This window comes from Hippichthys cyanospilos, chromosome 1, assembly GCF_059441005.1.
Source record: "Hippichthys cyanospilos isolate Australia breed blue-spotted pipefish chromosome 1, RoL_Hcya_1.0, whole genome shotgun sequence".
In the NCBI taxonomy this organism is placed as follows: Eukaryota; Metazoa; Chordata; class Actinopteri; order Syngnathiformes; family Syngnathidae; genus Hippichthys; species Hippichthys cyanospilos.
The window spans coordinates 4,537,450-4,564,949 of NC_142369.1; the positions used below are offsets into that span (position 1 = coordinate 4,537,450).

General features: G+C 40.3%; 3 protein-coding genes across 5 annotated transcripts; 2 read left to right on the forward strand and 1 right to left on the reverse strand.

The window, feature by feature from the left end:
• Nucleotides 1-332: 332 nt before the first annotated feature.
• On the forward strand, nt 333-1,895 carry pop7 (POP7 homolog, ribonuclease P/MRP subunit). The gene is made up of 2 exons (XM_088418439.1): nt 333-474; nt 641-1,895. The coding sequence occupies exon 2, from the start codon at nt 656-658 to the stop codon at nt 1,079-1,081; it is 426 nt and encodes a 141-aa protein (XP_088274565.1). The 5' UTR covers nt 333-474; nt 641-655; the 3' UTR covers nt 1,082-1,895.
• An 816-nt stretch (nt 1,896-2,711) lies between these two features.
• epoa (erythropoietin a) lies at nt 2,712-17,281 on the reverse strand. 2 transcript variants are annotated; one of them, XM_088429781.1, is made up of 5 exons: nt 16,907-17,281; nt 7,022-7,152; nt 6,868-6,954; nt 6,609-6,773; nt 2,712-3,717 (listed from the first exon to the last, which is right to left on the reverse strand). In XM_088429781.1, exons 1-5 carry the CDS (start codon nt 16,917-16,919, stop codon nt 3,565-3,567), a joined length of 549 nt encoding a protein of 182 aa, XP_088285907.1. In that variant the 5' UTR covers nt 16,920-17,281; the 3' UTR covers nt 2,712-3,564. The 2 variants fall into 2 exon arrangements, with proteins under 2 accessions (XP_088285907.1, XP_088285898.1); XM_088429772.1 differs by lacking the exon at nt 16,907-17,281 and adding an exon at nt 16,503-16,694.
• ufsp1 (UFM1-specific peptidase 1) lies at nt 16,665-27,096 on the forward strand. Of its 2 annotated transcripts, none has more exons than XM_088429754.1 (3): nt 16,665-16,984; nt 24,583-24,807; nt 24,902-27,096. In XM_088429754.1, the coding sequence occupies exon 3, from the start codon at nt 25,935-25,937 to the stop codon at nt 26,682-26,684; it is 750 nt and encodes a 249-aa protein (XP_088285880.1). In that variant the 5' UTR covers nt 16,665-16,984; nt 24,583-24,807; nt 24,902-25,934; the 3' UTR covers nt 26,685-27,096. The 2 variants fall into 2 exon arrangements, with proteins under 2 accessions (XP_088285880.1, XP_088285890.1); XM_088429764.1 differs by lacking the exon at nt 16,665-16,984 and adding an exon at nt 20,838-20,965.
• The last annotated feature ends 404 nt before the right edge of the window (nt 27,097-27,500 follow it).

Genomic DNA, 27,500 nt, shown 5'->3' on the forward strand with positions numbered 1-27,500 from the left:
AGACATTCCAAATAATCATGGTATCCATACATTGAAAGAATATTATTGCCACACTTCAAACAAATTAGAATAAATATCCAGAATCATTTTTCCTTTCCTACTGTTTACAAACTTAAGAAAATGAAAATACACATGAATATTAGTTTTGAATATTTTAATACATGGAGTGAAATTAAGAACAAAATAGCTTTATGAATGTTAAATTTCCCAAATCAAATAAAAAAGGCAACTAATATTGCTGATGTCATTGGGTTTGAAATGTGTAATATACTTTTATCTTGAAATTTAATTTTGTGATGTCCTCTGTTTTCCAATCACTTCAGGAAACAGACATTTATTGACATTAGATGAGCGCTATAAGAGCTACTTCCGGTTTTGTTCTACTTCCGGATCACAGCTACAACCGCTTGTCTCAAGATGCAACTGTGCTGAGCGGCGTGAAACGCGAAGATATTCAACAATTATCAGCCTGGGGTAAGTGCTATCGCGTTGGAATTGTAATGTAATGTGAATCCGACAACGAAAATGCGTTTAATCGCGGCAGTTAGCCTATTTTTCACCCAACGCTACGATGTGCGTCGCTCGTGACGTCACGCAAACGGGGCCCCAGTGGAATTGAGTCGATTTTGTTCCGACGCAGACGTTCGATCGGGACATGAGCGAACCTCGCAATCCGCGAACGTCGTCGTCGTCGTCCGCCGCCGACATCGACCCGGTGGAGTACACCCTCCGCAAGCGGCTTCCCCGCAAGCTGCCCAAGAGGCGCAACGACGTCTACGTCAACATGAAGACCGACTTCCGGGCGCAGTTGGCGCGCTGCCAGAAGCTGCTGGACGCCGGCAGCGGCCACCGCGAGATCTTCGTGCACGGCTTGGGCCTGGCCATCAACCGGGCCATCAACATCGCGCTGCAGCTGCAGGCCGGCAGCCAGGGGGCGCTGCAGCTGGCCGCCAACACCTCCACGGTGGAGCTGGTGGACGACCTGGAGCCCGAGGACCCCGACGAGGCCGCCGAGCCCATGACGCGAACGCGCAACAACTCGGCTATCCACATCAAAGTTTTTTACCCCGACCCCCAGTGAAGCCTCCGTCTTTCTGCCTCATTTATTCGCGGGACTGAATTGGCGGGCGGAAGGCTACTTCTGCCTCACCGAAATATATCAGTCGAGTCATCCTTGTGCGGTGTTTTGTCCCGATCTTTTCGAAGATAAAGCTTTCAAAGAAAACACTAAGGAGCTGAAATTTCACCCAAATGGTGACAACGTCGTCGTTAGTTATCACACCGCCAGAAGTGTGACATCCTTTGGCTGAAATACTGCGAGATTGATGTGGAAGAAAATCAACTGGTTAAATATGAGTATTATGCCTGTTAAAATATATATTTTAGGGAGGGGTCATTTTCTTGCCACATTCTTGCAGTATTTCCACCGCTGCATTTGGGTGAAATTTCAGCATTCCTGTCTCCTCTTTCAATACTTTTCCTAAGGTCAAAAGTCTTTGAAGTGAAAATGAAACGATTGGACAAAACACTGTACAAAAACATTAGAAGTTTTAACATAATTTCACCGTTCTCTCGTGTCCTGATAAGATGTTGTGATACTTAGCTATTTTTGCCTTTTTTAAGCACAGATTGCTTGCCAAATGCAGCTACAGTAGCGCTTTAAATTAAGAGGACGTTTTGCTGCGTGGTGTGGCAGCATTCTAAGTTTTGCATGCTTGCCAAATACAGCGAGTGTCCTTTTAATTTTGCACCCAGTGTTGTTGTTGTTGCGTTGCATGTCCACCAGGTGTCAGGAGTTGATTGGTTTCACATAACAGTTTTTCATCAAGTTCCGAACATTTGCTCGATGTCTTGTGTCTGTAAACTACAAATAAATTGAGCTTGTAAGACAACAATTTCACTTGTATTCTTCAACTTTGCAATAGTACACTTACGGACGCGTACTTCGTTCACTTGGGAAAAATGTGTGTGTGTTTAAGGGAATTGTTAAAAACTGGAAAAATAGAAAAAAAAGATAAAGAACAAAAGTTATCTGAAAAACGTAAAACTTGGAAAAAAAACGCTAAAAAAATAGCTCTTCAAAAACAAAAAATGAAGAGAAATGATTGAAACCCCAAAAACTGAGGAGGTTAAAAAACGTTTGTCTGCCATTAAACAAAATCCCGGCAAATGCTTTTTTTCAATCCCCCAAAAAATCGAAATGACTTCTTCAAAAACTAAAAGCCCCCCCCCCAATAAATGAAAAGAACTACAGCAAAAACTTATAAGAATTGTTGAAAAAAAAAAAATCCAAAAGCTAAAAAGAGCTGTCTTCAAACATAAGAAAATTAAAAAAATATATATATTCTTGTAGGTTTTTATTCTAATTTTATTCAACATTTTCATTATATATATATATATATATATATATATTCAACTGAAAATGATCCAAATAAAATGCATGAAACAGAGAAAATATGAATTTGAAAAACAAACTAAAGCTCCAAAAAAAAAAGAAAAGCTAGGGGTGGAAAAAACAAAGCATCCACAAAACTGGAAAACAAATTCCCCGCTAACAGGAAAGCATGAAAACCGAAAAGCGTGCTTGCATGTGATTTTCTTTTTCCCAAGTGAACGAAAGCCGCTTTTCTCATGCCCCGACGCGGAAGCGTCAACTTGTTTTGAGCTCCCGTTTGTTGACTTGCCAGCAGGAAAGACGAGGGACACGCGTCTTGTTTCTGTCCTTTCTTTATCCGAGAATAATATTTTGCATTTAAATAGCAACTTGTACAGTGATTGGACTGGTGTGATGTGAAAACAGGAAAGGGGAACAAGTGCAAACATCCTCCCAAAGCATCTTGCCCAAAAACAAGGAAGAATAAAATGGACCGGTTTGGGAATTGCTGAACTGGCGTCGGGTCCGCGCGGATTCCGGGGACGGGACCGCTTTCCCGTCGGCCGTTAGCTTGCAGGATGTTTTTGTTTCTTTTAGCAAGCTATCACCGCGCGGGGGCTCGGCTTGATTGTTTTTTGGGGCGGATAATGACGAAGCAGCTCCACGGTTCTCATGTCCTCGTGACCTTTCGGCCCGCAAATTGAGAAAAAATACAAAGCTTCAAAAGTAGAAAATCGGTATAAATAGTCAATGTTTACAAAAATAGGCAAGAGTAAAAACACAAGACGGCAAAAGTGTGAAGGCCCTCGTTCACCTTTTTCGGGGTCATCCATCATTCTCCGGGTCCCCCTTTTTTTTTTTTTTTTTTCCACTTTCAAAAAGGTTCAGGGACGCACGTGCGGTCCCAACTGGCACAAGGGCCGTGCGTCTTCCATTTTTCTCTCAGCGTGTGTCCACGAGGACATTTCAAGGTGCGATTCTTTCACTTAGTTTAAAAAAAACGAAAAAAAAAACAAAAAAAGAAAAGATGGTAGTGGCAGTTTGCTTCATTTTTCGGTCTTCTTCATTCCACACCACTTGTAGCAGCTAGCAAGTAGGTCATTAGTGTCGCCTAGCCGGGCCAAAGCGGCTAAAGCTTGGAGATGGGGGGCGGGGGCGAGGGGGGGGGGGTGTTTGGGGTTGCGGGGGCATCAGCTGACGTCTTGCTGACAGGCCTGCGCGTCGCTGAGGAGCAGGCGAACTTTGCCCCGCAGGAAGTTGACGTGCACTTGGAGCAGGTCAGCAGCCGTGGTGGCACGCCAGGTGCTCCCCGGGCCCGTCGAGCTCTCCGGAGCCGTGTATTCCTTCAAAGAGGCAACCCAAAAAGAAACAACGCTTTCAAAATGACTTTTGTCAAAGTTAAATACAACTGAACTCCTGGTTGTTGTTTTTTTTGGCAGAAGTTGGCGTTTATGTAATTTCCCATGTATTGTGTGCATTTTTAAAATTTATTTATTTATTTTTTGCTCGAGGAGTATTTCGGCCATTTTTTAGTCATTGTTTTCCCCCCGCATCATTTTCGCAGCATTTTAGTCAAAGTTATTATATGTAATGTCTATTTTGATCATTTTTGGATCATTTTCTACCACATCATTCTAATAGAATTTTAGCCAAGGGATGGGACACTCTTAGTTGCGTGATAACTAAGTGGTCGTGCCTTTTTAACTTTGACAGGGTGGCACCATCTGGGTGAAATTTCAGCTCCCTTTTTTTTTTAATTCTTCCACACCAGGAGATGGCACACCCCTGCTAGAGTGATAACTAAGTGGTCATTCCATGTTGAACTTTGACAGGTTGTCACAATCTGGGTGAAATGTCACCCCCCTAGTACCTGTTTTTGACCATTTTAGGTCATTTTTTTCACATTTTTGGGCCATATTCTTCCACATCATTCTCGCAATATTTTAGCTAATTGATGCCACACTCCTGGCAGAGTGATAACTAAATGGTCATACCATGTTGAACTTTGACATGTTGTCATCAACTAGGTGAAATTTCAGCTCTCTAGTGTTTGACCATTTTGGGGTAATTTTCTTTCACATTGTTCTCTGAGTATTTTAGCCAAATAAGTAGCACATTTTTGGTAACGTGGTAACTAAGTGGTCATGCCATGTTGAACTTTGACAGGTTGTCACAATCTGGGTGAAATTTCACCCCCTTAGTATCTGTTTTGACCATTTTTGGGTAATTTTGTTCACATTTTTGGGCCATATTCTTCCACATCATTCTCGCAGTTATTTTAGATAATTGATGCCACACTCCTGGCAGAGTGATAACTAAGTGGTCTTGCCATGTCGAACTTTGACATGTTGTCGCCCTTTGGGTGAAATTTCAGCTTCCTAGTGTCCTTTTGAACCATTTTGGGTCTGATTTTTCCCACATCATTCTCATAGTGTTTTAGCCAAGGAATAGCACACTACTGGTTGTGTGGTAATTTAGTGGTTGTGCCTTGTTAAACTTTGACACAATGTCACCATCTTGGTGAAATTTCAGCTCCCTCACGTCTTCTTTCAATGCCTATCATGTAAAGATCAAAGGATCGACCCAAATACTGCACAAGGGTTAATTAAAAAAAATAATAATTGAATCAGAAATAGCACTGTACATTGGCATAACGAGACAATGATGCCATCTACTGGTGATTGTGCATCAATAAAGTTTTTAAATGACAGTTTTGTTACAGTTGTGATCACCTGTGGGCAAACTCAAATACGGAGCGAGTTTGTGCAGCTAAAACTGCTTCCACGATAGTGTGGGAATCGGAGAGCATTTATCAGGTCAAAGGTCAGTGGTTTTGGTGTTTTCCTGGCTTCTTGCACCTCATCCAAGCAAGCCTCCGCGGACCTGCTTTTGTTTGTTCCCTGGGGCGCAGTCATGCCTTCCCCAGACTTTTCCCACAAAGCGCACGGTTGTCCAAAATGTCTCGGTAAGTTGAAGGACCCAAATAAAACCGCCGCAAATTTGACGCCGTGAGGTTGGGGCCTCGCTTGTCCAGCCGACGGGAATGGAGAATGAAAGCGCTTTCAGGCGTGGTTGAAGGGCAACGTGTGATCAAAGAGCAGACCGGCTTGGCTCTTGTTTGAAGACACAAAACAAGCTCACTGTTTGACAAAAATGGAAGCGGTCAGCATGCTGATCCTTATTTGGATCAGTGATACTTTGACTATTGCTTCTCAAAAGGGGTGAGAAGTGTGTGTGTGTGTGGGGGGGGGGCACTGTATTTTTTTTTAAGCAAATTAATCGGAACATGTATTGCTAACGTATTGTTATGTTTTATAGTGAATGGATCTTTAATCTGTATATTCTTTTAAGGGTGCAATGTTGAATTTGTTCATTGAAAACTATCAAGTAATGATTATTTTTAGAAATTGTTTCAAAGATGACGAATCATTTTTCAACATATATATTATTTTGATAGAGATTTTACATTCTCTATGAAAATATCGTATAAGATGAAAAAACATTCATTTCGTTGAATTTTAATAAATAAATATATATATATATATATATATATATATATATATATATATATATATATATATGTATATATATATATATATATATATATATATATATATATATATATATATATATATATATATATATGTATATATATGTATATAATGAAATCTACAAGATTCATTTAAAATAATTATTGATTACTTGAATCTGAATTTGAAGAATTTTTTTTCATCATATATAATGTTTTCATATATATATATATATATATATATATATATATATATATATATATATATATATATATATATATATATATATATATATAGAGAGAGAGAGAGAGAGAGAGAGAGAGAGAGAGAGAGATAGATATAGATAGATAGATAGATATATGATGAAAAAATGATTTGATTTGTTACAATTTAAACAAGACCGAAGTTTACAATAATTATTGATTACTTGGATCTGAATTCAGAATTTTTTTTAATCAAATACATAATATTTTCATATATATAGATCTATGGGGGGCCCTCTGCAAAATAATTGCGAAGCACAGGTGGAACAAGATGGGCGGCTTTATCATTGTTCTTAAAAGGCTTGTAATGTTAGAAACGCTTTGTTTTGAGCAGTAGTTTGAGTAGTTTTTCCGCGTGAACGCCATTGCAGGTTGTTCTTCGGAAGAACCGAAGCAGCTGGGGAGGAACCAGTATACGGTGACCGCGTGGTGCCGACTCACCGGAATGTTAAGGCTGCGCAGGACACCGTTGATGCTCAGCACGTTCCTCAGCAGGTTGTCGATATGTCCGTGCAGCGCCGCGTTGGTGACGGAGCTCCGCAGCAAGCCCAGGGCCTGCTGCAGAAGCCGCAGGCCGCACTGCACCTCCTGGGCCTTCTCCAGGGCCTAGTCCACACGCGCAAGCCCCAACGTTAAGAACGGGTAAGCAATCGACAGAACTAAAAAAAGAAAAAAAAAATGGCGGCGGCGGATCTCTTACGTTTTTGCTCTCCCAGACCTCAAAGTCTACTCTGCTTTGGGGAACGCTGACAGAGTGGGACAGGGTGCATCCGTCCCGACATGACTTCTGAGGAGACACGTTGAGGTTGAGTTGGATGGACGCAAAGGCCGTACGGCCATCACGGCGGGCTCACCATGGCGATTTCGGCGTCTTGCGCTTCCTTGATGAAATGGTTGAGGACCCTCAGGTCGCAGATGGGCCTCAGTGGGGATGCGAGGCTTGGACAGGTCCACTCCAATACCAGCAACAGCAAGGCAAGTAGTCCTGCAAGAAAATCTTCTGCTAAGTTCCAACCCCGTGTTGATATCAGATGATAACCGCAAAAAAAAAAAAAACAACAAAAAAAACTCTATTGGATTTTATTGGTCAACATTCTGCTCAAGTTGACCAGTCTGCACCGTGTTCTTTTGTATATAATAGAGAAACAAGTACCGTATTTTCCGCACTATAAGGCGCACCTAAAAGCCTTTTTTAAAAACAAAAAAAAAAGCTGATGGTGCGCCTTATTATCAGGTGCGCCTTATATATGGCTCAATATTGAGATTGGGATTCGTAGACGGGGAATGAAGTGATAAAGTAAGCTTTACCTGTTTCTTTTGTGTGTTTACGGTTGAACAAGGTTGCTCATAGAATTATTATTAAGAGTTATTATTTGAGTTATTATTGTTATTACTTTGAGTATTACTATATTGTGATTGAAAAAGTTTTATATAAGCCTTATAATCCGGTGCGCCTTATATATGGACAAAGTTTAATAATATGTAATTAATTGTGTGCCTTATAATCCGGTGCGCTTTATAAATGGAAAAGGTTCAAAAATATGTCATTAATTGAGGGTGCGCCTTGTAATCCAGTGCGCCTTATATATGGACAAAGTTTTAAAATGTGGCATTAATTGAGGGTGCGCCTTATAGTGCGGGAAATATGGTAAAATTCAAGTTTAAGTCAATAAATCTGTACTATATGTCAATCTATGTAATATGCAAAAACTAGTCAACTTCATCCTCGAGTCGATAAAATGCACTAGATATCCGTCTGTATAAAAAAAAAGAAACTAATCAACTTCAACCTCGAGTCGACGAATCTGCACTAGATGTCCATCTGTATAAAATACAGAAACTAGTCACCTTCAGGATCCATTCAATTAGTCAGTAGTACCATAGTCAATCCATGTAATTATGAAATTACTTCTGGAACAAATTAATTTTGGAAGTAGAAGTACCACTGTATCTACATATTGCCATCCGTGAAATGTGCAGCATTGAATAGCTGTTAATATTTTGTTTGTTTGTTTTTTTTAAACAAAATGAAAATATTATATATATATATATATATATATATATATATATATATATATATATATATATATATATATATATATATATATATATATATATATATTTATGTATATATGAATTTTTTATATATATTTTTTTTATATTTTTATATTTAAATATTTTTATATATATATAAAATGTATATATATATATATATATATATATATATATATATATATATATATATATTTAAATAAATTGTCCTGTATGACCTCTGTGACCCGTTTTGTCGGATGCCCCCAATAATTGCACTCTAGGCAAATTGCGCCGCACGTCATCGGGACTTAATGCGGCCTTCATCTGATGATCGCGCGTACGGTCCCGCCCTGCGTCACACTGGGGCCGCCGTGAAAGAGCGCATTGAGCTCGAGGTGCACAGGGGCCAGGCGGCGTGCCCACATGACGAGACAACAGGAGATGCGCTCTTGTTTGCCAAGCACACCCGCTGAACCCGACTCCAATCAACACCGTGCTTTAGCGGCACCGTGCAAAACGGCCAGAGACCAACCGCCGCAACTACAACCCAACCATTGGTCCGATTCCAATCACCTTGACAAAATTGGGCAAAAAAATTCGCAAGGTTAGCCGCGTGCTGCGCCACGTTTGAGTTAGCATGTAGCGTAAGCCGACACTGCGGAACAATAAACAGAAGGTGTCTCACATGATGGAATGTGCTTCATCAAAACTGCTCTGTTTGGGTTCACAAATCATCACGTGAGGACATCGTGCACAAGGCTTTAATGAGCCTCATTTTTGAATGGCATAGCTCACAGGTGTCAAACTCAAGGCCCGGGGGCCAGATCCGGCCAGCCGCGTCATTTTATGTGTCCCGCGATATGCCAATTGTGACTTCGAGTGTCTGGCTAAAATATCGACTTTTACAAATTTGGGGGGAGGCACGAGAGGTGGTCAACTTACATTTTTTTCGCTGGGCCGACATTCGTCAGAGCCCCGCCCCCTTTCCATCATCTTCGCCCCGTCATTTTTTTTTCAAGCCAGGCGAAATCGTAATGGTCGATCCGTCAGTCCGTCAGTGTATTTTTGCCCACCCTTCCGCCGCCACTAGAGAGCGAAATTTGACTTTTTTTCTCTAGTCCGTCATTGTAATCGTCGGTCGGTCAGTGTGTTTTGCCCACCCTTCCGCCCCCACTAGAGGGCGACATTTAACAATGTTTTTCTGCTCCGTCATTCGTCAGGCGCTTTTCTACTTCTGTCTGTGCTCAAACTATTTCTTCTCTCTGTTTTTTTTTTACTTACACATAAAATTAACACCATGTCAGTCATGTGAAGACAGTTTCATTATCATTCGTCTAAATGTCATCTTTCACATATGCTACAAGTAAAACAAAGTTTTGCTGGGTGGGCTTGAATAGACAAAAAAAAAAAGCCTTTAATTATGGAATTTAAAAAAACCTAGATTTTACATTTCTTGGCCAAGAGACAATTAGATCTAGATATGCAAATGATGAGGACGTCATGCCAATCTACCAGGCAAAATCAATTGATCTGCGGGACATTCGCGCCGCGCGTGCGTAGCGCAGAAAAAAAATGACCGAATAGAACGTAAACTGAACGCCAAACACAAGCCTTCAATAGCTCACCAGGCTTCAATCTGAAGGATTTTGTGGACCATTTGTGGCTATTTATTGGAAAATGGCATCAGAATCCTCTTTTCAAACTTTTTTTTTCATATATGGGACACATCACATTATAAGGCGCATAAGAATAGGAGCTACAGTAGTGGCTGGGCTTTCGTTATGAATCCACTAGATGGAGCTGCGCTAAAGGGAATGTCAACAAAATAATCATAAATTAGTTTATTGATACTTTCTGAAGAACGGCTGAAAAAAAACCATCTCTTATCACATTCAGCTGTTTATAATTCATAGGTGTCGAACTCCAGTCCTCGAGGACCGGTATCTGGATGTTTTCGAACCCTCTCTCTCAAACACACCTGATTAACACAAATGATTAGGATCATTTTCAAGCTCCCGCAGGGCTTGTTGACAAGCTAATGATTTGACTCAGGTGTGTTGGTGTGAGAAAACCGGAAAACATGCAGTATACCGGCCCTCGAGGACTGGAGTTTAATGCCAAGACCAATCAAGAGTTTAAGAGAATATATTTAGGATTCAATTCAATTTTAACCTTAGTTTTTTGCTTCCAAATTGCAACCAAAAACCTTGGAATATATTGGTATTTCGTCCCCCCCAAAAAATTCTGGATTTATTTTATAAAATTGTGCTTTCTTTAATAAAATTTCATGTTTTTTGCACCCTGTCCCCTTATAAATTACTTCACGTATAGCATCTTAGGGTGTTATAAAAACTGTAACATTCATTATGACCAGCCCACAAAGTTGGGGGTCTGACGATCAACTCAGAAAGAAGGCGCCAAGTCGCGCTTTTAATGATTGACGGATTCATTCGAGACGGTCAACACTTTCTTGAAGGTATGCAGTAGCGGCAGAAGTGCGCGCAAATCATTATCCTCTTTTGCAAACACAACAAGCGTGTTACTCCACCGTCAGGATTAACTTTGACCTCTGCCCCTCCGCCGTTGCCTACGTGAGAATGTGGCGACCCGCGTTATCACCTGCCGCGGCGGAATCCAAAGGGCTCCCCCGAGCCGTGTCCGCCAGCTAACTTTTTTGCAAACGCCGTCCATCACGAGTAGCTTTGGACGGGCGCGCATGAGCTTGAGGCGAAATGTGTGAGTGAGCCGAGGAGGGGATACCAATCAAAGCTGCGTGGCCTCCTGACCTCTTAGGCGTGATGTCACTTCCTCCAGGGCTGCAATCCCGAGCGCAACTTCTGCACGCCCCGACGACGTGATAGCTTTGTTCTAATCTGCACAGTCAGTGTCTATGCGATGAACTCTCCGCACACGTTTGTAAATTTAAGCCGCCGGTGTCAAACTCAAGGCCCGAGGGCCAGATCCGGCCCACCACATCCTTCTGCGCGGCCCTCCAAATGTTGTTTTGACTTTTCTGGCTGAAATATCAAACTTGCAAGTTGTTTTCCAAAAATCAAACATTTTTTACTTCCCGATCTGTCTTTTGAACAGTTTTTCCCAGCCTCTGATTTAAAACTAGGTCGTTTGTGCTAACTATGCTAACATCAATTCCGGGTTGTGGCCAGCTTATGACATTTGGAAGCCTTTCGATGACTGCGAACTCCCATCATGCAAAAGTCTTCAAAAGTCATATTACCGTATTTTCCGCACTATAAGGCGCACCTAAAAGCCTTGATTTTTGATGGTGCGCCCTATAATCAGGTGCGCCTTATATATGGATCAATATTGACATTGGGATTGGTGGATGGGGCACGAACCGATAAAGTAAGCTTTACCTGTTTCTTTTGTGTGTTTACAGTTGAACAAGCTTGCTCATATTGACATTGAGTTATTATGCTATTGAGACTTTAGATTTATTATTTGAGTTGTTATTGTTATTACTTTGAGTATTACTATATTGCGATTGAAAAAGTTTTCAAATATGTCATGAATTGAGGGTGCGCCTTATAATCCGGTGCGCCTTATATGTGGGAAAAGTTTTAAAATATGTCATTAATTGAGGGTGGGCCTTATCCTGCGGAAAATACGGTCCTCTGAAAACGACAGAATTAATATCCCTATTTCAATTTTATAAATGCAGGGTGTTTCATAATGGTTGAGCCCATTCTAAATGGCCATATCTCTGAAACTACTTGATTTAGGTATGCATAAGCAGGCCTTGCCTTGAAATTTATGATGCCAAGTCCTAATTTGTTTTGTAGTTGGTGCCTTCTTTGCAAAAATTTGTGAAGAAGGCACGCTTCACTGTCCGAGCTTACGCTAACGCAAAATGCCTTTTCTTTTGAAGTCATATTGTCTGTCACAGGCTATTTTGTAGCTATAACTTCCCTCATTGGGAAACCAAGTCTGATTTTTCAAAATTGACTTGGTTTAAACAAATTGATGACTTAAGTCATTTTGAAATCACAAGTCAAGGATCGCTTTGTTAAAGTTACTGTAACAAAACTATAACATATTGGAAAATCTCTACATTATTCTTTACTATACAGCGGTACCTCTACTTACGAATGCCTGCTGGAAATGTAACATAAGAATGTACAAATTAAACGTCCTAAAAAGGTGTCCTTCTCGGCACTCCAACACATCAGCACCACCTCAAGGCAAACAAGTGAACTGCATTCATATTGTCAACTGCTACGAATAATATGATTCATTCAAAGGGTTTGGGAGTGTTTTTTTCATTATTCTTTTCATGATATATTTTGATTATTATGCACGAGTGTCATTTTAATATTTGTTAGCGTTTTTGATGTATTTTTCAAGCTACGCACAAGCTATGGCTAACATTGTACATATTCTCATAAAAACACATATATAGCATAGCACTTTGGGCTGTCCCGTCTGACGTTCATGTTGTTAGCATGTCCTTAACACGTAAGCTATGACATCACACAGGAAGCACTTCGCATGACCCCAAAGTAAACGTACATGCTCAAAATAATTCATAAATAAATATTATTGGTCCTGTGGAATTGTAAATAATTCTTGGATCACTGGAAATGTAAAATAAGAACGTACAAATGAAACGTCCTAAAAAGGTGTCGTCCTCTGCACTCATCACCAACACACCAGCACCATCTCAGGGCAAACAAGTGAACTGCATTCATATTGTCGACTGCTACAATTAATAGGCTTAATTTAAAGGGTTCTGGAGTTTGTTTGTTTTTTTTGCTTATCCTTTACATGACATATTTTGATTATTATGCACTAGTGTAATTTTAATATTTGTTACCTTTTTTTATGTATTTTTCTAATTTAACAATATTCATTTAAAGCGTGTAGGAGCATTTTGGGGGGTTGGAATGAATTGATGAATGAATGATTAAATGAGGCTATTAACGTGTAAAAAGCGGCTCTGCTTATGAAATATTCGCAAAATTCCTCCCGTAACAAATTAATTTCAAAAGTAGAAGTACCACTGTACATGACGAGATAACATTTTGGAGATAACTTTCGCAAGGGATCATGGAATTCGACGGCCACGTAAAACGATGTGGCCCCCCGGGTCTTGAGTTTTACACCTGTGGGTTGGAAACCACATGGCTCAAAACAAAAATATTTCAGTTAGTACATCATCCAAAAAAAAAAAAACGGTTGAGAACGATTTACTGAACTGCCTCGAGTCACTTCCTCTGAATTTCAAGACTTTTCCTGATCTCTCCAGCCTGTTACTTGTTTCGTTTAATTGCCGTTTCTTTTCTCCCTTACCAAGACGCCCAAAATAACTTTTCTTCCGAGAAACTTCACTTGAACTTTTGCTCCGCTCCACAAGTTCGGCTAAGTCTAATAAAAAAAAAAAAATCACTTTTTGTTTTCCTCGTACTGACTGTGGGCTGCATGGCCATTTTTGATTAAAATAAACACTTTTGTGTGGATCAGTGGTTGCTTATATGACTTATAGGGAGCATTTTTTGACCGTAAAAAGGTTGAAAACAAATCTAAATACTTTACCGGCAATTGAATGTCTGGTCTCTAAAAAAAAAAAAAAAAAAAAATAGGAAAAATCTTAAATGATGTCATTGGGATTGATTGAGTTAGAATGTTTTGTAATACCCACATGTCATTTCAAGATACTGCACGTTCCGCACTATTAGGCGCACCTGAAAGCCTTCAATTTTCTCAAACGGTGCGCCTTATAATCTTTTTAAGGCGCATAAACTGTGACTTTTCGTTTTTTGGGGGACGAAAAAAATAACAAAAGCAGCAAATGAGCAAATCCAATGGATTGCTTTTTAATGCCATGACAGGAGCACTTTTTTTTTCTAATTGAGAGCAAATTAATTGGAACATGAAGCAGTTGATTATGAAATTGTTTTAGTGCAGTTTTTGAATGTACTCAGCAAATCCAATACAGTGCTTTTAATGTCATGCAAGGAACAGTTTATTTTTCTTTTCAAATGAAGAGTGAATTTATGAATCAACTTATTGCTCAATTGTGTAGTAGAGTGAAGTTTATGTATGCATGTATCGGAGGATCTAATTCAATCATTTTTAACGCCATGCCAGCAGCAGCTCAATTTTCTTTTCAAATTAAGAGCAAATTCATTTGAACATATTGCTAAATTGTGTGCTAGTGCCGTTTTTGCATGTATTGATTTCATTTTAATATGATATATATATATATATATATATATTTATTTATTTATTTAAAGAGTATCTGTAAAAGAAAGCGTGATTTTATAAAATAAATCAAGAAACTGTTTTTAAGTCAACAAAACAATAACCCTAACAGAAACCCTAAACCCCAGCCACTTCTGTAGCTTCTATTCCATGAGCCTAATAATGAGGTGCGCCCTATATATGAAAACACCTTTAAAATAGGCTATTCATTAACGGTGCGCCTTATAGATAAAAAATAGGGAGCATCCGTGTCATATCTATTGAAAAAATGAAATTACATTTGTGTTTAGCGATAATTCTCTTACAGTTCCAATTCGTTTGCTCTTAATTTGTGAAGAAAACGTTTGTGCTCCTGTCATGTATTAAAAAGCATTGAATTAGATTTGACTGATGCATCCAGAAACTGTTCAAATCTCACATACCCCCTGAGGTGTGTTCGGGTACACCCTTTTGAGAACTGCTGATATGGAGCAAAAACACTGATGAGTTCTTGTTTAAGGGAAGCTCAATCTAGTGAAAACTTTCACGTTACAATACATCAGCTCTTAATTTGAAATTAAAAATTGTACTGTTCCTCTTATGGCATTCAAAAGCATTAAAGTAAATGGAAACATTGCAAAATACAGGCACATTTTTAGCAGAGTCCCTATGACATCATTTAGCAATACTGTACTTTGCACGATGTTCATTTAAAGAAAATATTTTTTAAGAAATGATTTTTTCTTCATGTCTTGAAAAAAATCATTACATTAAATTGAAACTTTGCAAAATAGTCACACATTTTGTAAATCAGTCCTTATAGCCATTCGCCAATACTTTGCATCATGTTCCAATCAATGTGCTCTTAATTTGAAAAAGTACTGTTTCTGTAATGCGTTAAAAACATTAAAAGAAATGGAAAGGTTTAAAAATAAAAGCACATTTTTAGCAAAGAAATCCCTATGACATCATTTAGCGATACTTTGTTCAATGTTAATTTAATTTGATCTTAATTTGGAGGAAAAAAAATTTAATTTTTCTTTCATGGCATTAAAAACATTAAATGAAATAGAAACATTGCCAAATAAAGTCATGTAACGCGTAAAGGAACCTTTATAATCATTCCCCAGTACTTTGTTTCATGATAGAATTAATTTGCTTTGAATTTGAAAAAAAAAAAAAAAAAGCCTATTTCTCTCATGGCATTAAAAGTAATTAAAGTAAATGGGAACTCTGCAAAACAAATGCACTTATTCTGCAAAGGACTCCCTATGACATTATTGAGCAATCCTCTGCTCAATGTTCACTTAATTTGCTCTTCATTTTGGGAAAAAAAAATTCTTTCATGACACTAAAAAACAACTGAAATTGAAACGTTGCCAAATAGAGTCATATATTTTGCAAATGAGTCACCATAACCATTCGCCACTACTTTTTTCATGTTCCAGTTACATTGCTTTTAATTTGAAAAAAGCCGTTTTCTATCATTTCGTTAGAGTCCCGATTACAACTTTGCAACGCTATGCTTCGTGTTCCAATTATTTTGTTCTTGATTTGAGAAGAAAAGCCCACTTTTCTTGTCAGCGTTAATTTAGATTTTTTTTGAAACCCCTGAAGTGTACCCGCATTTGAGAACCCCTGGCCCAGAAATAATGCATGTGTTTACCAATGCAATCGATTCCCTGCGTGCCATCCGCTGCATTTTCACCACACCAAAAAAGTACATCATCGTATCCGACTTGACCGATTCGGGACCCGGACAAAGTTCTCTTGCATTCCAGAAACTGGCTCCACTAAAAACGCTGAGCAAATCAGTCAAAATTCCGAATCTGATCTCGATTCGGTGCAGAAAAATGATCACGTGCACGACAAATCCAAAAGCGCTCAAACGAAACTTGGCGCTGTTGTTGTTTTTATCTGTTGACGTGATCCTATTTCTTTTTTCTTTTTTTTTTTCTTTTTTTTGGGGGGGAGCGTGAATGAGCGTCCAAAATTCCACGGCGGACAATGTCAACATCGCCTATTTGCGCACACATGCTGGATCATGCTTGGTCAGCACATGACGCACCTGATCGGACAACGTGACGAAGCTCTCGGACTTACCTCTACCGGTGTTCTGCAACATTCGCACGAGGCTGCCTCATCTTTCAACAACATGCCAGCAAATGCGCATCAATCAAGCGAACGGCGGCCAGAAAAGTTGCAACTTCCCACCTCCCGCACCCACTCCCCTTTAAAAACAACACAAAAAAAAAATCTCCGTGCAGGCGCGAGGAAGTCCGCCTCCATGCGTGGTGGATAGAACCAGACCAGACCCCCTCCCTCCCCCAGCAGAAGCGTTTGCATCACCGCTTGTCTTTGGCCCCAACTTTTTTTTTGTTTTTGCCTCACCACACCCACCCCCGCAGCCAAAGGCGCGAACGGCGTGGGCGAGGACGCGAGTGGACCGGAGGCGGAAAAAAAAAGATTTAAAAAAAAATTAATAATAATGATCCCGGCTCACTCACCGGGAAAGTCCATTGTGGTGTCCGCATCGCTCGCATCGGTCCCGGTAATTAGAAAGCAGGATCCACGCCACTTATCCGGTAGGTGTTTCTAAAAAGTGTTCCTTTTTGTTTTGGCAAATACTTGATGCCCAAGGAGATAAGGTCGCTGCATTGTCCGCGTGGTGACAAGCCCACTGCCCCCAAAAACTGTTTTCGCTCATTGTTAAAGGCTTTGGTGGCTGTTTATAAAGAATGGGTCCCAAAAGGTAAATAGTGGCTGGCTAAAAAGGTGCGGAGACTTCCCATCCATTGTTTGGATGCTTTCTATTTGATTACGCGGGACAAATTATTTTTCAAGTGGCTCTTTATGTCTACAGAGCAGGCAGTCCTCATCATGCAACAAGGCAGGGACAGGAACGCACTTCAGGGGGTAGATTTTTTTTTTCTGCAGGTATCAACAAATCAAAGTTAATGGAAGGTAATTCCGTGACGTGAAATTAAGAGCGCATTTGGGGGAACTTGAAGCAATTTATTGCTCGAGTGTCTATAGGGTGCTCAAGTGTCTTATAGGGTCGTTTATGCACGTTTCAGCAAATCCAATCTGTTGCTTTTCATTGGCATGACAGGGACGCTTCAGGTTTCTTTTCAAATTGAGAGCGGGTTAATTGGAACATGTCGCTTATTGCGAAATTGTGTTAGCGCTGTCCATGCATGTATTCAGCAAAAGTGTTTTAAAGTCACGCCGGGAGGAGTATTTTTTCTTTTCAAATTAAGAGCAGATTAATTTGAGCATGAAGTACCCTATAGCTAAATTGAGTTATAGTGCAGTTTTATAGTGCATATTTGTGCATGTATCAGCAAATCCAATCCAATGCTTTTAATGCCATGCCAAGAACAGTTTGTTTTCCCTTTCAAATTAAGAGCAAATGACTTTGCACATGAATTGTCTTACTGCTAAATTGTCTTATAGTGCAGCGTATTTATGCATGTATCATCAAACACAATTCAATGCTTTTATGGCAGGAAGAGTTATTTTTCTTTTCAAATTTAGAAAAATATCATTAGAACACAAAGTAGCCTATCGCTGAACTATGTTTGCTATGCCTGGACTCTATAAAGGTGTAAAAATACGTCTTTGGGATTGACTGAGTTGAGTTCATTTTTCCGATTCCAGATTCAATTGAGCACCTGTGGAAATAACTGCGTAGGAAAAAAATGCTGAGTAATGATCCGCATGGGAGCTGGTCTTAGGTTCATACCCCCCCATATCCCCACCCCCCCCCCCACCCCCAGGCACAACTCGGCGGTTTTCCCGATTATCTCATACATTCCTTGACATATCTCCTCAATGTTCAGTTGTGGCTTACTGCATCGGAAGCCCCCTTCCTGATCTTGTTTCCATCACCCAATCAGAAGGATGACAATTTTCCGGTCCAGGAAGAGGCAACGGATTCCAGGAATCTTGTCCCTGTGAGCTGGCAGTGTTTCAAAAATAGGCGAGACACCATATAGCTTCCTTGTGATGCCATGACGCTAATAGCCTTCAGACACACACAGGAGACACCGCCCCCATTTCACTAGCAGTTAGCACGTCAGACCTCCACGGGAAAGTCAAACACTCGCCATGACCCCTATTCAAAGCCATCGATCCTTCCCCAGAGTTCTCTCCGTGCGGCCCATAGGATGCTGTCATGCAGGACCGGGAGGGGGCAGGAAGCGTGTGTGCGTGCGGGGCTAATGCAATGTCACACACTTCGGTGACGCAAGTGGCAGACGCCATGACACGGGGGCGTTCGGTTCGCATAGGTTTGAGTGACACGCTCCTCCTTTTGCTGACCTTTTTCAGCGTATCCGGAAAGTATTCGCACAGCTTCACTTTTTCCACGTTTCGTCACGTCAACAACCTCATTTCAAACTTTTTTTAAACCCCTAAATGTAAGACACGCTTTTTGTTGACAGAAATGAAGGCCAAAAGTAGGGGAACTCAAAGCTTAGATTTATAGTGGACCCCCGCCATACGAAATGAATCCGTTCCGGAGTTGGGCTCATAAGGCGAAATGGTTCTATGGCGGGCAATAGAAACTAATGCTAATGAGCTAATGCTCGCAAAACCCCTGGTAAAAACATCAACATTTTGTACCTGCGTACTACAAAATAGTATAGTAAGTACTACTCATATATAACATACATGTATGTAACTAACATCATAAATAAAATATATTTAAGGGATTTATTTATCTTTGAGTGACGTGACTTGAGCTAGTTTACGGCCACAATCCCTGACGAGGTTAACCGTGCGCGTGCCGTCTTGATCATTCTTGATTATCTCCAGTTTCGTTTCCATGTTAATCGTCTTCTTACATCACCAGCAATCCTGGGACCCATGGCTAACCAATTCAAGTTTGAATTAAACACTAAAATGCAAAAAACATATCATAAAAAATTTGAAGTCGAGCAGCATCCGTATTTTCCCCGAGTTTAGGTTGGTGTGCACATGCCAAAAAACTGCAATTAATAAACGAGTCAAAGAATACCGTGTTCTCTAATCGGCAAACTCTTAATTGAATCAGAGGGTAAAATCGTAACTTTTACATGGATCCTCTAATATTTGTGTGTGTGCGCAAGAATGTTTTTTTTTTCTAATGAGAGGGTAGCCAACACCCTTGACCAGGGCTTATTTTAATATTAAGCCAATTGAGCACTGTAGTGATGAACGGTGATCATTGGGTGGCAGTGTTGCTCACGTTGGGGAAGAAAGCCAATTCACACTACACATACATTACATAATCGGGATTCAAATTAAGGGATGGAAATCATTCTTTCATACTATGCCACCCTTGTGCCAGCTAATCGCAGGGCACGGAGGAACCAACAACCATTTATGCACCCAATCACACATAAGGACAATTTATTATGTCCAATACACCTGCCATGCATGTTTTTGGAGTGTGGGAGCAACCTGGAGCGCCTGGAGAGAACCCACGCGGGCTCGGGGAGAACATGCAAACTCCACTCAGGAAGGCCAGAGCTAAGTCAATTTAAACTCAGGTCCCTGAACTGTGAGGCGGACGCGCTTATCACTGCTCCTCTGAGCCGCCACACTCAATTTAACCCCCAACAAACACGGTATATAATATACAGACATGAACTCATGAAAAATTGAAGAACTTTCAATGAGAAATGTTCCCAAACTGTTGGTGTCCCCTCCCCCCACTCTGAAGTCAAAAGTGCTCTGGAGTAGGTTTTAATCCAGGACATCTCAGTATATTGCTGCATTCATTTTCCCTTTGATGATGACATCCCCGTAGCATGATGCTGCCACCACCATGCTTCATGGTGTAGGTGGTATTGACCTGGTGATGGGCGGTGCCTGGTTTCCTCCAAACATGACGCCAGGCATTCACACCAAAGAGTTCGGTCTTTGTCTCATCAGACCTGACTCGCTGCTGCTCTCAAATGCTGGCAGCCACGTGCGCCTTTGCGTGATTAACGACATGCTCAATCGGCGTTCAAGTAAAGGAGACAATGTTGACCGATTGTCGCAGTGTTTGCTCTCGCAGTGGGCTGTTTGCTTTTGTCTGAACCAGCATGAGAGCGCGGGGAGAGGGGGACAACGTACGTGCCGCGAGCCATGCTTCACGATCAGAGGGATCGAGGTGGGAGGTGACTGCGGGGGGTTTCAGTGTCTCTGTCTTTGTGTGCGTAGGTGTGTATGTTTTTGTGTGCGCGCATTGGCCTGCGTTTGTAACGTTGATCGGTTTGCCAAGACCAATGCCTGTGGGTCTACGAGCGTATATCCGGGCCACTGCCGCCGGCGCTGCGCCTTTCCATTTCTGGTCCACCCTAGGCAGCTCGGTCTACTCCTCTGGCGCGACACAAGACAGGAAGCTGACATAAAAGAATGGAGGGGAGGGGCCAGGGGGGACACCGGAGCCGAGGTAGGAGCCGCCGACCGGGGGGCCGGAATTCCTTGTTTGGGCTTGTATGCGTCCACGGTGACAAGAAGACGGCGACCTTGTTGTGATCCCGCCTCAGTGACATCATATGGCTGGGCGGGGGGCATTCCAGGACATGAACCAGGTGGCCCAGATTTCCCTATTTGGAAGCTTGTTTGATCACAATTGTGCCCCGTACGTGTGAATGTGTAGTGAGTATAGGTTACGTTTTAAATACAATGTTTCCCACAATGCATCTTGATTCAAATGGTCCATCGAAGCTTGAAGATAGTTTTTAGCATCTAGCCTTCCCGTTAGCCGATCTTCACCAAATATATGCCAATGGGTCAAAAATAAGCGACTCCTGACTAGTCGATTCAAGCTTGGAGTCGACTAGTCGCTAATCACTTGTTTTTTTTACATCTTGGCTTCCTATTAACCACCTTTAGTCATTTTTAGGCCAGCCTGTCAAGATATATCTTTTCATGTCACAAAACAGTCTCATCGTGGAGGCCGGTCCAGTCTACTCTAGCTTGAAGTGCCAATTTTCGCTATTTCTAGTCCAGTCTGTCAAAGTACATCTCTTCGTGCAAGTAAACAGTTACACTCGCGCTGTCTAGTCGACTCAAGCTTGGAGTTGAATTGTCACGAATCACTTGTTTGCAGCGTCTTGTTTTCCTATTAGGCAATTTTTCCAATTTCTAGGCCAGTCTGTCTTTGTGCAACAAAACGGTTACACGAGTGCAGTCTGTCCACTCAAGCTTGGAGTCGACTGGACACCAATCACTCGTTTTTAGCATCTTGTTTTCTTATCAGCCAATTCGTTGCTATTTCAATGACAGTATGTCAAAGTACGTGTCTTTGTTGCAATACGGCTACACGAGTGCAGTCCAGTCGACTCAAGCCTGGAGTCGACTCGTCACCAATCACTTGTTTGAGCCAGTTTTATCTACGGGGCGCAAGTTAATGGCGCTAAAAACAACTGAGGGTCAAATCAAATTTCATTACCGCATTTTCCGCACTATAAGGCGCACAGGATTATAAGGCGCGCCCTCAGTCAATGACATATTTTAAAATATTTTCCACATATAAGGCGCACCGGATTATAAGGCGCACCCTCAATTAATGACATATTTTCAAACTTTTTCAATCACAATATAGTAATACTCAACGTAATAACAATAATAACTCAAATAATAACTCTAAACTCTCAATAGCATAATAACTCAATGTCAATATGAGCAACCTTGTTCGACTGTAAACACACAAAAGAAACAGGTAAAGCTCACTTTATCACTCCGTTCCCCATCTACGAATCCCAATCTCAATATTGATCCATACATAAGGCGCACCTGATTATAAGGCGCACCATCAGGTTTTTAAAAAAATTAAGGCTTTTAGGTGCGGAAAATACGGCACATTGCTAGCGATAGCAGAAAAAATTGGACTGTGCAACCCGTTATGGCCCGGGAAAAAACATTGTTTTGATTCATGTATTAAAAGACACTCATCTTGAACTAATATGTTAGAACATGTTTATTTGTTCAGCAGTTCTGTTTTGTTTTTGTTTCATTATGCGAAAGCCTTCAGCTGGCATTGATCCGTTCGGTTGTAATCCCGCAACAACAATGATGTCATTAGCATTCCAAAACATCCTTGGCATCCCTGCGACACAAATGAGAGCACAGTAGTGGCACTTCCTTGTAGTGGAACTTTGTCAAATGTCACACGTTTTCCTCTCTCCGCTTTCTTCCGTAAACAAGGAGACCGTCAGCCGTATCCTTCACAACCCCGGCGCGGCCTTTGACAAAGTGTGGCGCTGAGATTCAATTCCTGTGTCCACATCATGAGCAGCGTCTGTTTAACATGGTCCGAGCCCGGCGCCAAACGACAAACAGAACATTGTTTGATGAAGCGTGTTCATGCTTGTATGTCCCAGCGAAGGCAATTCGCCAATGATTGACTTGCATTCTTTTTAGGAACAATTCAGAGCGTATACTGTACCTCCAAAATAACGACAACGTTTGACTTGTAATTGTTACCTTTACAAATGGCGTTTACATCAACTATTGATGAATTTACGTTTGATTTGCCACGAACGCCCAGTCAATCCCAAAGACGTATTTTATCTTTTTTTTCAAGACTTGAAATCATACCAGACTCATACTTCCATATTTTTTTTCAAACGTCTGCCTAAAGTAGTGTCTAAAATGGCTGTTTCTAAGTGAATTAAGCACTTAAGTAACCAATTACTAAGTATTATAGAAGTCAAACACTTAAAGTAATCAATTACCTTGTTTAGTACTTGAGTGCCCGAGGTGATTGAGTTCATTTTGTGCGCATTTCCTAAAGTAATGGATTACTTTAGCACTTGACCTCAGTTACTTAGTACCTCGGTTACTTCGGTCGGTAATTAGGCACTAAATTGGGTTACCTTTGGTACTAAGAATATTAAGGACTAAAGTAATCAGTTACTTTAGGTAAAGAAGCTAAAGAAATCAAATACTTTAGATCGTCAAATATTAAAGTCTTCAATTACTTTTTACATTAATAAATTACTTCAGGTACTTTAGGGGGTAATTAAGTATGTAAATTAATGGATTCTTTTATGTACTCAAACAACTAAAATAATTGGTTACTTATGATAATCCATTAGTTTAGTACTTGAGTCCCCGAGGTGTTTGACTTTTTTTTTTTGTGTGTGCATTTCCTAAAGCAATAGATTACTTTTGTACTTGATTACATGAGATGATCAATTACTTTGTACATTTATCAATATCCCCATCCTTTATGAGGTAATTAAGCACTAAAATAATGTGATAACACTTTTACTAAGTGAATTAAGTACTAAAGTAATCACTTACCTTAGGTAATTGTAATACTTTAGGTAAGCATTAAAGTATTCAATTCTTTTGTATTTGTTACTGAAATGCAGAGGTAAAAACGTAAAGAATTTACATGGCGATGAAGTTATTTTATTTTTTTCGTCCCTCAAAAATGAAAACTGGCGGTTTATCACTGTATAAGGCGCACCTGATTATACGACGCGCTGTCAGCTTTGGAGAAAATTGAAGACTTTTGGGTGCGCCTTATAGTGTGCAAAATGCGGTCATTTTTTTAAATTCAGGGTTAGCCCATCCTTTAGCCAAACTCTTTAAAAATTAATGAACAATTCTCCTGAGTGTTTGACAAAAATACAGTTTGCTGCTATGCAATTGTGAATGAAATAAAACTCGAGAATTTAAAGAAAAATCTCAGTTGTTAATGTCAAGTAATTGTTTAAAAACCCTTGCGATGAACCTGCAAAAAAAAGCTTCAGGAAATTCGAAAATTGCTCCTCCAATTAGATCCAAATGACCATGGCCGTTTCTAGCCCAATTTTTGGGGTGTTCAAGCACCCCTACATTGAACCCCAGCAAAGATTTGGGGGGGTTATTTTTAATGTATACCCTCTATAAAAATCATCTGTGTCCAAATGATTAAATGTTAAATGTTGTTACTATATTTGTAGGGGTATCTCTTGGCATATTTTATTTAGCAATTCCAAAAGACAGAATGAATAACATGTTCATCTGCACCAAATGTTTTCTAAAGAAGTCACTATAATGCCGCTTGGCAAGAAGTTGCTTCATGTTCTTACTAATTTGCTCTTAATTTGAAAATAAAAATGATCTGATCCTGTCATGGCATAGAGAAGAATTGTCTCCGTAAATTATTGGGGAGGGAGGGTACTTAATTCATGTGAATTACTGTGGCTTTAAGGCAGCGCTGTGAGGAACCCCCATTTGGTTGAAGAAGCTCTTCGGAAGCAATGTAGCAGGAGGTTCATCCTACACGCATGAAACATGGTGCAGAAGGGCCTCCACGGTCTATTCGCCTCTAGGTGCACTTTCCCCCCCTGCTGGAAGTATGAAGAGCTGCCTGGAGAACAGCAAAACATTTGCACAGTTGCAGAATGTCCAGCGGCATTGCAAACAAATTACTATCGTAAGTATTGTTTTTATTTAATAATAATAATAATAATAATAATAATAATAATAATAATAATAATAATAATAAACATTGTCATTGTTTTTCTCAGGGACAAACAATAGCTTGTGACTGTCGTCCTCAAGGATACTAACACAAACCCTTTTAATAAAGAAAAAAAACTGTATGAAATTGAATTTAATACAACTTTTTCTGTATAGTATGTCTTTGGGTCATGTAATTTAATGGGAAACAAAAAGCTTTTTTTCTTTTTTTTTTTTTTTACAATAAATTCTACGGAGCCACCCTTGTCTAAACACGGTATTTTTGTTAATGTTTTGTTTGTTAAATATTAATTAAGCAGCAAAATCCATCCATTTGTATCCTAATCAGGGGACACCCATATACAACTATGTTCAAATTTTCAAAACAAATCTCTATAGGTTTTGTAACCCTTCATTTGTCCGAATAAAAGAATGCGATGTTTAAATTCGTTATAGAATGCATTAAAACGCGTTTTTTTCCCAATACATTTGCACTAATGTGTGTGATTTTTGACATCAGCGTCAATAAATATTAAATCTAGCGATTCACTTTTTTCTGTATTATTTTTCAACAAAGGCAAACCATACATTTTTCAAGCTATCGAGATTTTTTTCTACAGTATTGTGAATAAAATCACATCAAATCTGCCATTACAAATTTACAGAGCTACAGTTCACATTCATATATTTTCTGTAACTCTTTTACTTATATAAATTTGATATCGATAGAATTTATGAATTAATATAAAGTTTTGTTTTAGTTATGAGTTGACGTCGGTGACGTCACTTTGTAGGACCTAGGAGTTCGCATTCATATATTTTCTTTAACTCTTTTACTTATATACATTTAAGATGGATAGAATTTATGGTTTAATTAATATAAAGTTTTGTTTTTGTTATGAGTTGGCGTCGGTGACGTCACTTTCTAGGACCTGTTTTCCTGCAGCACTTCCCTGCACTCAGCACGGTAGAAAAATGCAGTTACACCAAAACAGGAAGTCGATGCAAACCGAGTCATTTGCTCTTACAAACAGTTAATGTAGTTGTTCAACGTTAGTCGTTGCATTACAACAGCTCGGCGTTGTAGAAGTCTTTATAAATATGGACCAAAACGATCGGAACTCCGGTGATGACATGGCGATTGATTGGGGTGGACACGCTGCTGGAAATGTAAGCATTAAACCGGGAGTGACCCCTCTGTTGACGAACGTCCACGTTGGTCTACCGCCCCCTGCTGAAGATCCTCTAAAAATCAGCCTGGCCCAAGGGGACTACCGCTACTACCATTACGGCTGCGATGGACAAGATGACAGAGGATGGGGCTGTGGATACCGCACCATCCAGACCATGGCTTCCTGGCTGGGATTTAACATGAAAACGCAGGTCCAAAAGAGACCTCCGCCAAGCATCCCGGAGATCCAGCGAGCCTTGGTGTCCATGACGGACAAGCCCAGCTCCTTCCTGGGTTCCAAGGAGTGGATCGGGACATTTGAAGCTTCTCTGGTGCTTTCTTATTTTTACGATGTTCCCTGTAGGTTGGTGCACGTCCGAAGCGGAGGAACCGAGCTGGAGCTGGTGGCCGTGGAGGAGCTCCATCGGCACTTCGATGAGCAAAGATGTCCCGTCATGATGGGCGGGGACAGGGACAATTCGTCAAAGGGGATCTTGGGGGTGTGCTCCGGAGCGGCCGGGAGCCACCTTCTCATCGTTGACCCGCACTACTATGGAGGTCGGCTGGAGAGGAACCAGGTGCAAAAGCAAGGCTGGGCAATGTGGAAACCGTTGACTGTATTCAACCAATCTTCTTTTTATAATCTCTGCTTGCCTCAGATCAGCAGAAAGGTCGCGTGAACGAGAAACGTCAAAGATTTTGTTTAGGGGCGCAGATAGATTTTTTTTTTTTTTTTAGTGGGGGGCAGGTATATAAGAAAAATTATGACATCACGGAAACATAGGAAACCAAAAGGACATGGATTGACCACTTTGTTTTATGGAATGGTTATCTTTTAGATAACAAACCTATATAATGAATTCATGTTGAGTACATGCAAAAAAAAAATAGAAAGCTACCTTTACTTATTTCCTTTTTATGTTTAATATACCATGCTTTTCGTTCAATGTGATGGTGTCATGGCAGGAACGCCTTTGCATGATTTTTCTTTCCTTTTTTTAACTTCTCACCTCTATAATTTGTTTTTCATTTGTTATCATTTATCTACATGTGAATAGTCAACATGAATAAATATACTGCGTTCCCTCGCTAGTTGGCGCTTCATCTTTTGCGCCCTCGATAATCGGGATTTTTTTTCTTTAAAAAACGATGGTGTTTGATGACGACGACGAAAACGACGATGTTGACGATGATTAAATGTTGATGACGACACGGCGATGAAGATGACGGCAGCGATGAAGACGATGAGGACGATGTTGATGACCACGCGACAATGAAGACGTCGTTGAGGATGTCGGGTGATGACGACGATTGTGTTGACAACGTTGATGATGACAGTGCGATGAAGGCATCAATGGCGATGATGTTTGACAAGAACGATGGTGACAAGACAATGACGACGATATTGATGACGACGATAACTGACAATTATGATTATGACGAAGACGAGCACAATCTTGACAGTGACACGTTGATGAAGACGACGATAATGACAA

What these genes read in the sequence shown, in the direction of transcription:
- ufsp1 (XM_088429754.1), top strand. Translation starts at nt 25,935, where the DNA reads ATGGACCAAAACGATCGGAACTCCGGTGATGACATGGCGATTGATTGG.
- epoa (XM_088429772.1), bottom strand. Translation starts at nt 16,524, where the DNA reads ATGTTGCAGAACACCGGTAGAG. An exon ending in GTTGCAGAACACCGGTAGAG is followed by an intron (nt 7,153 to 16,502) that starts GTAAGTCCGAGA and finishes ATTTTCTTGCAG; the next exon opens with GACTACTTGCCTTGCTGTTG. An exon ending in TGCGCAGCCTTAACATTCCG is followed by an intron (nt 3,718 to 6,608) that starts GTGAGTCGGCAC and finishes GCCTCTTTGAAG; the next exon opens with GAATACACGGCTCCGGAGAG.
- pop7 (XM_088418439.1), top strand. Translation starts at nt 656, where the DNA reads ATGAGCGAACCTCGCAATCCGCGAACGTCGTCGTCGTCGTCCGCCGCC.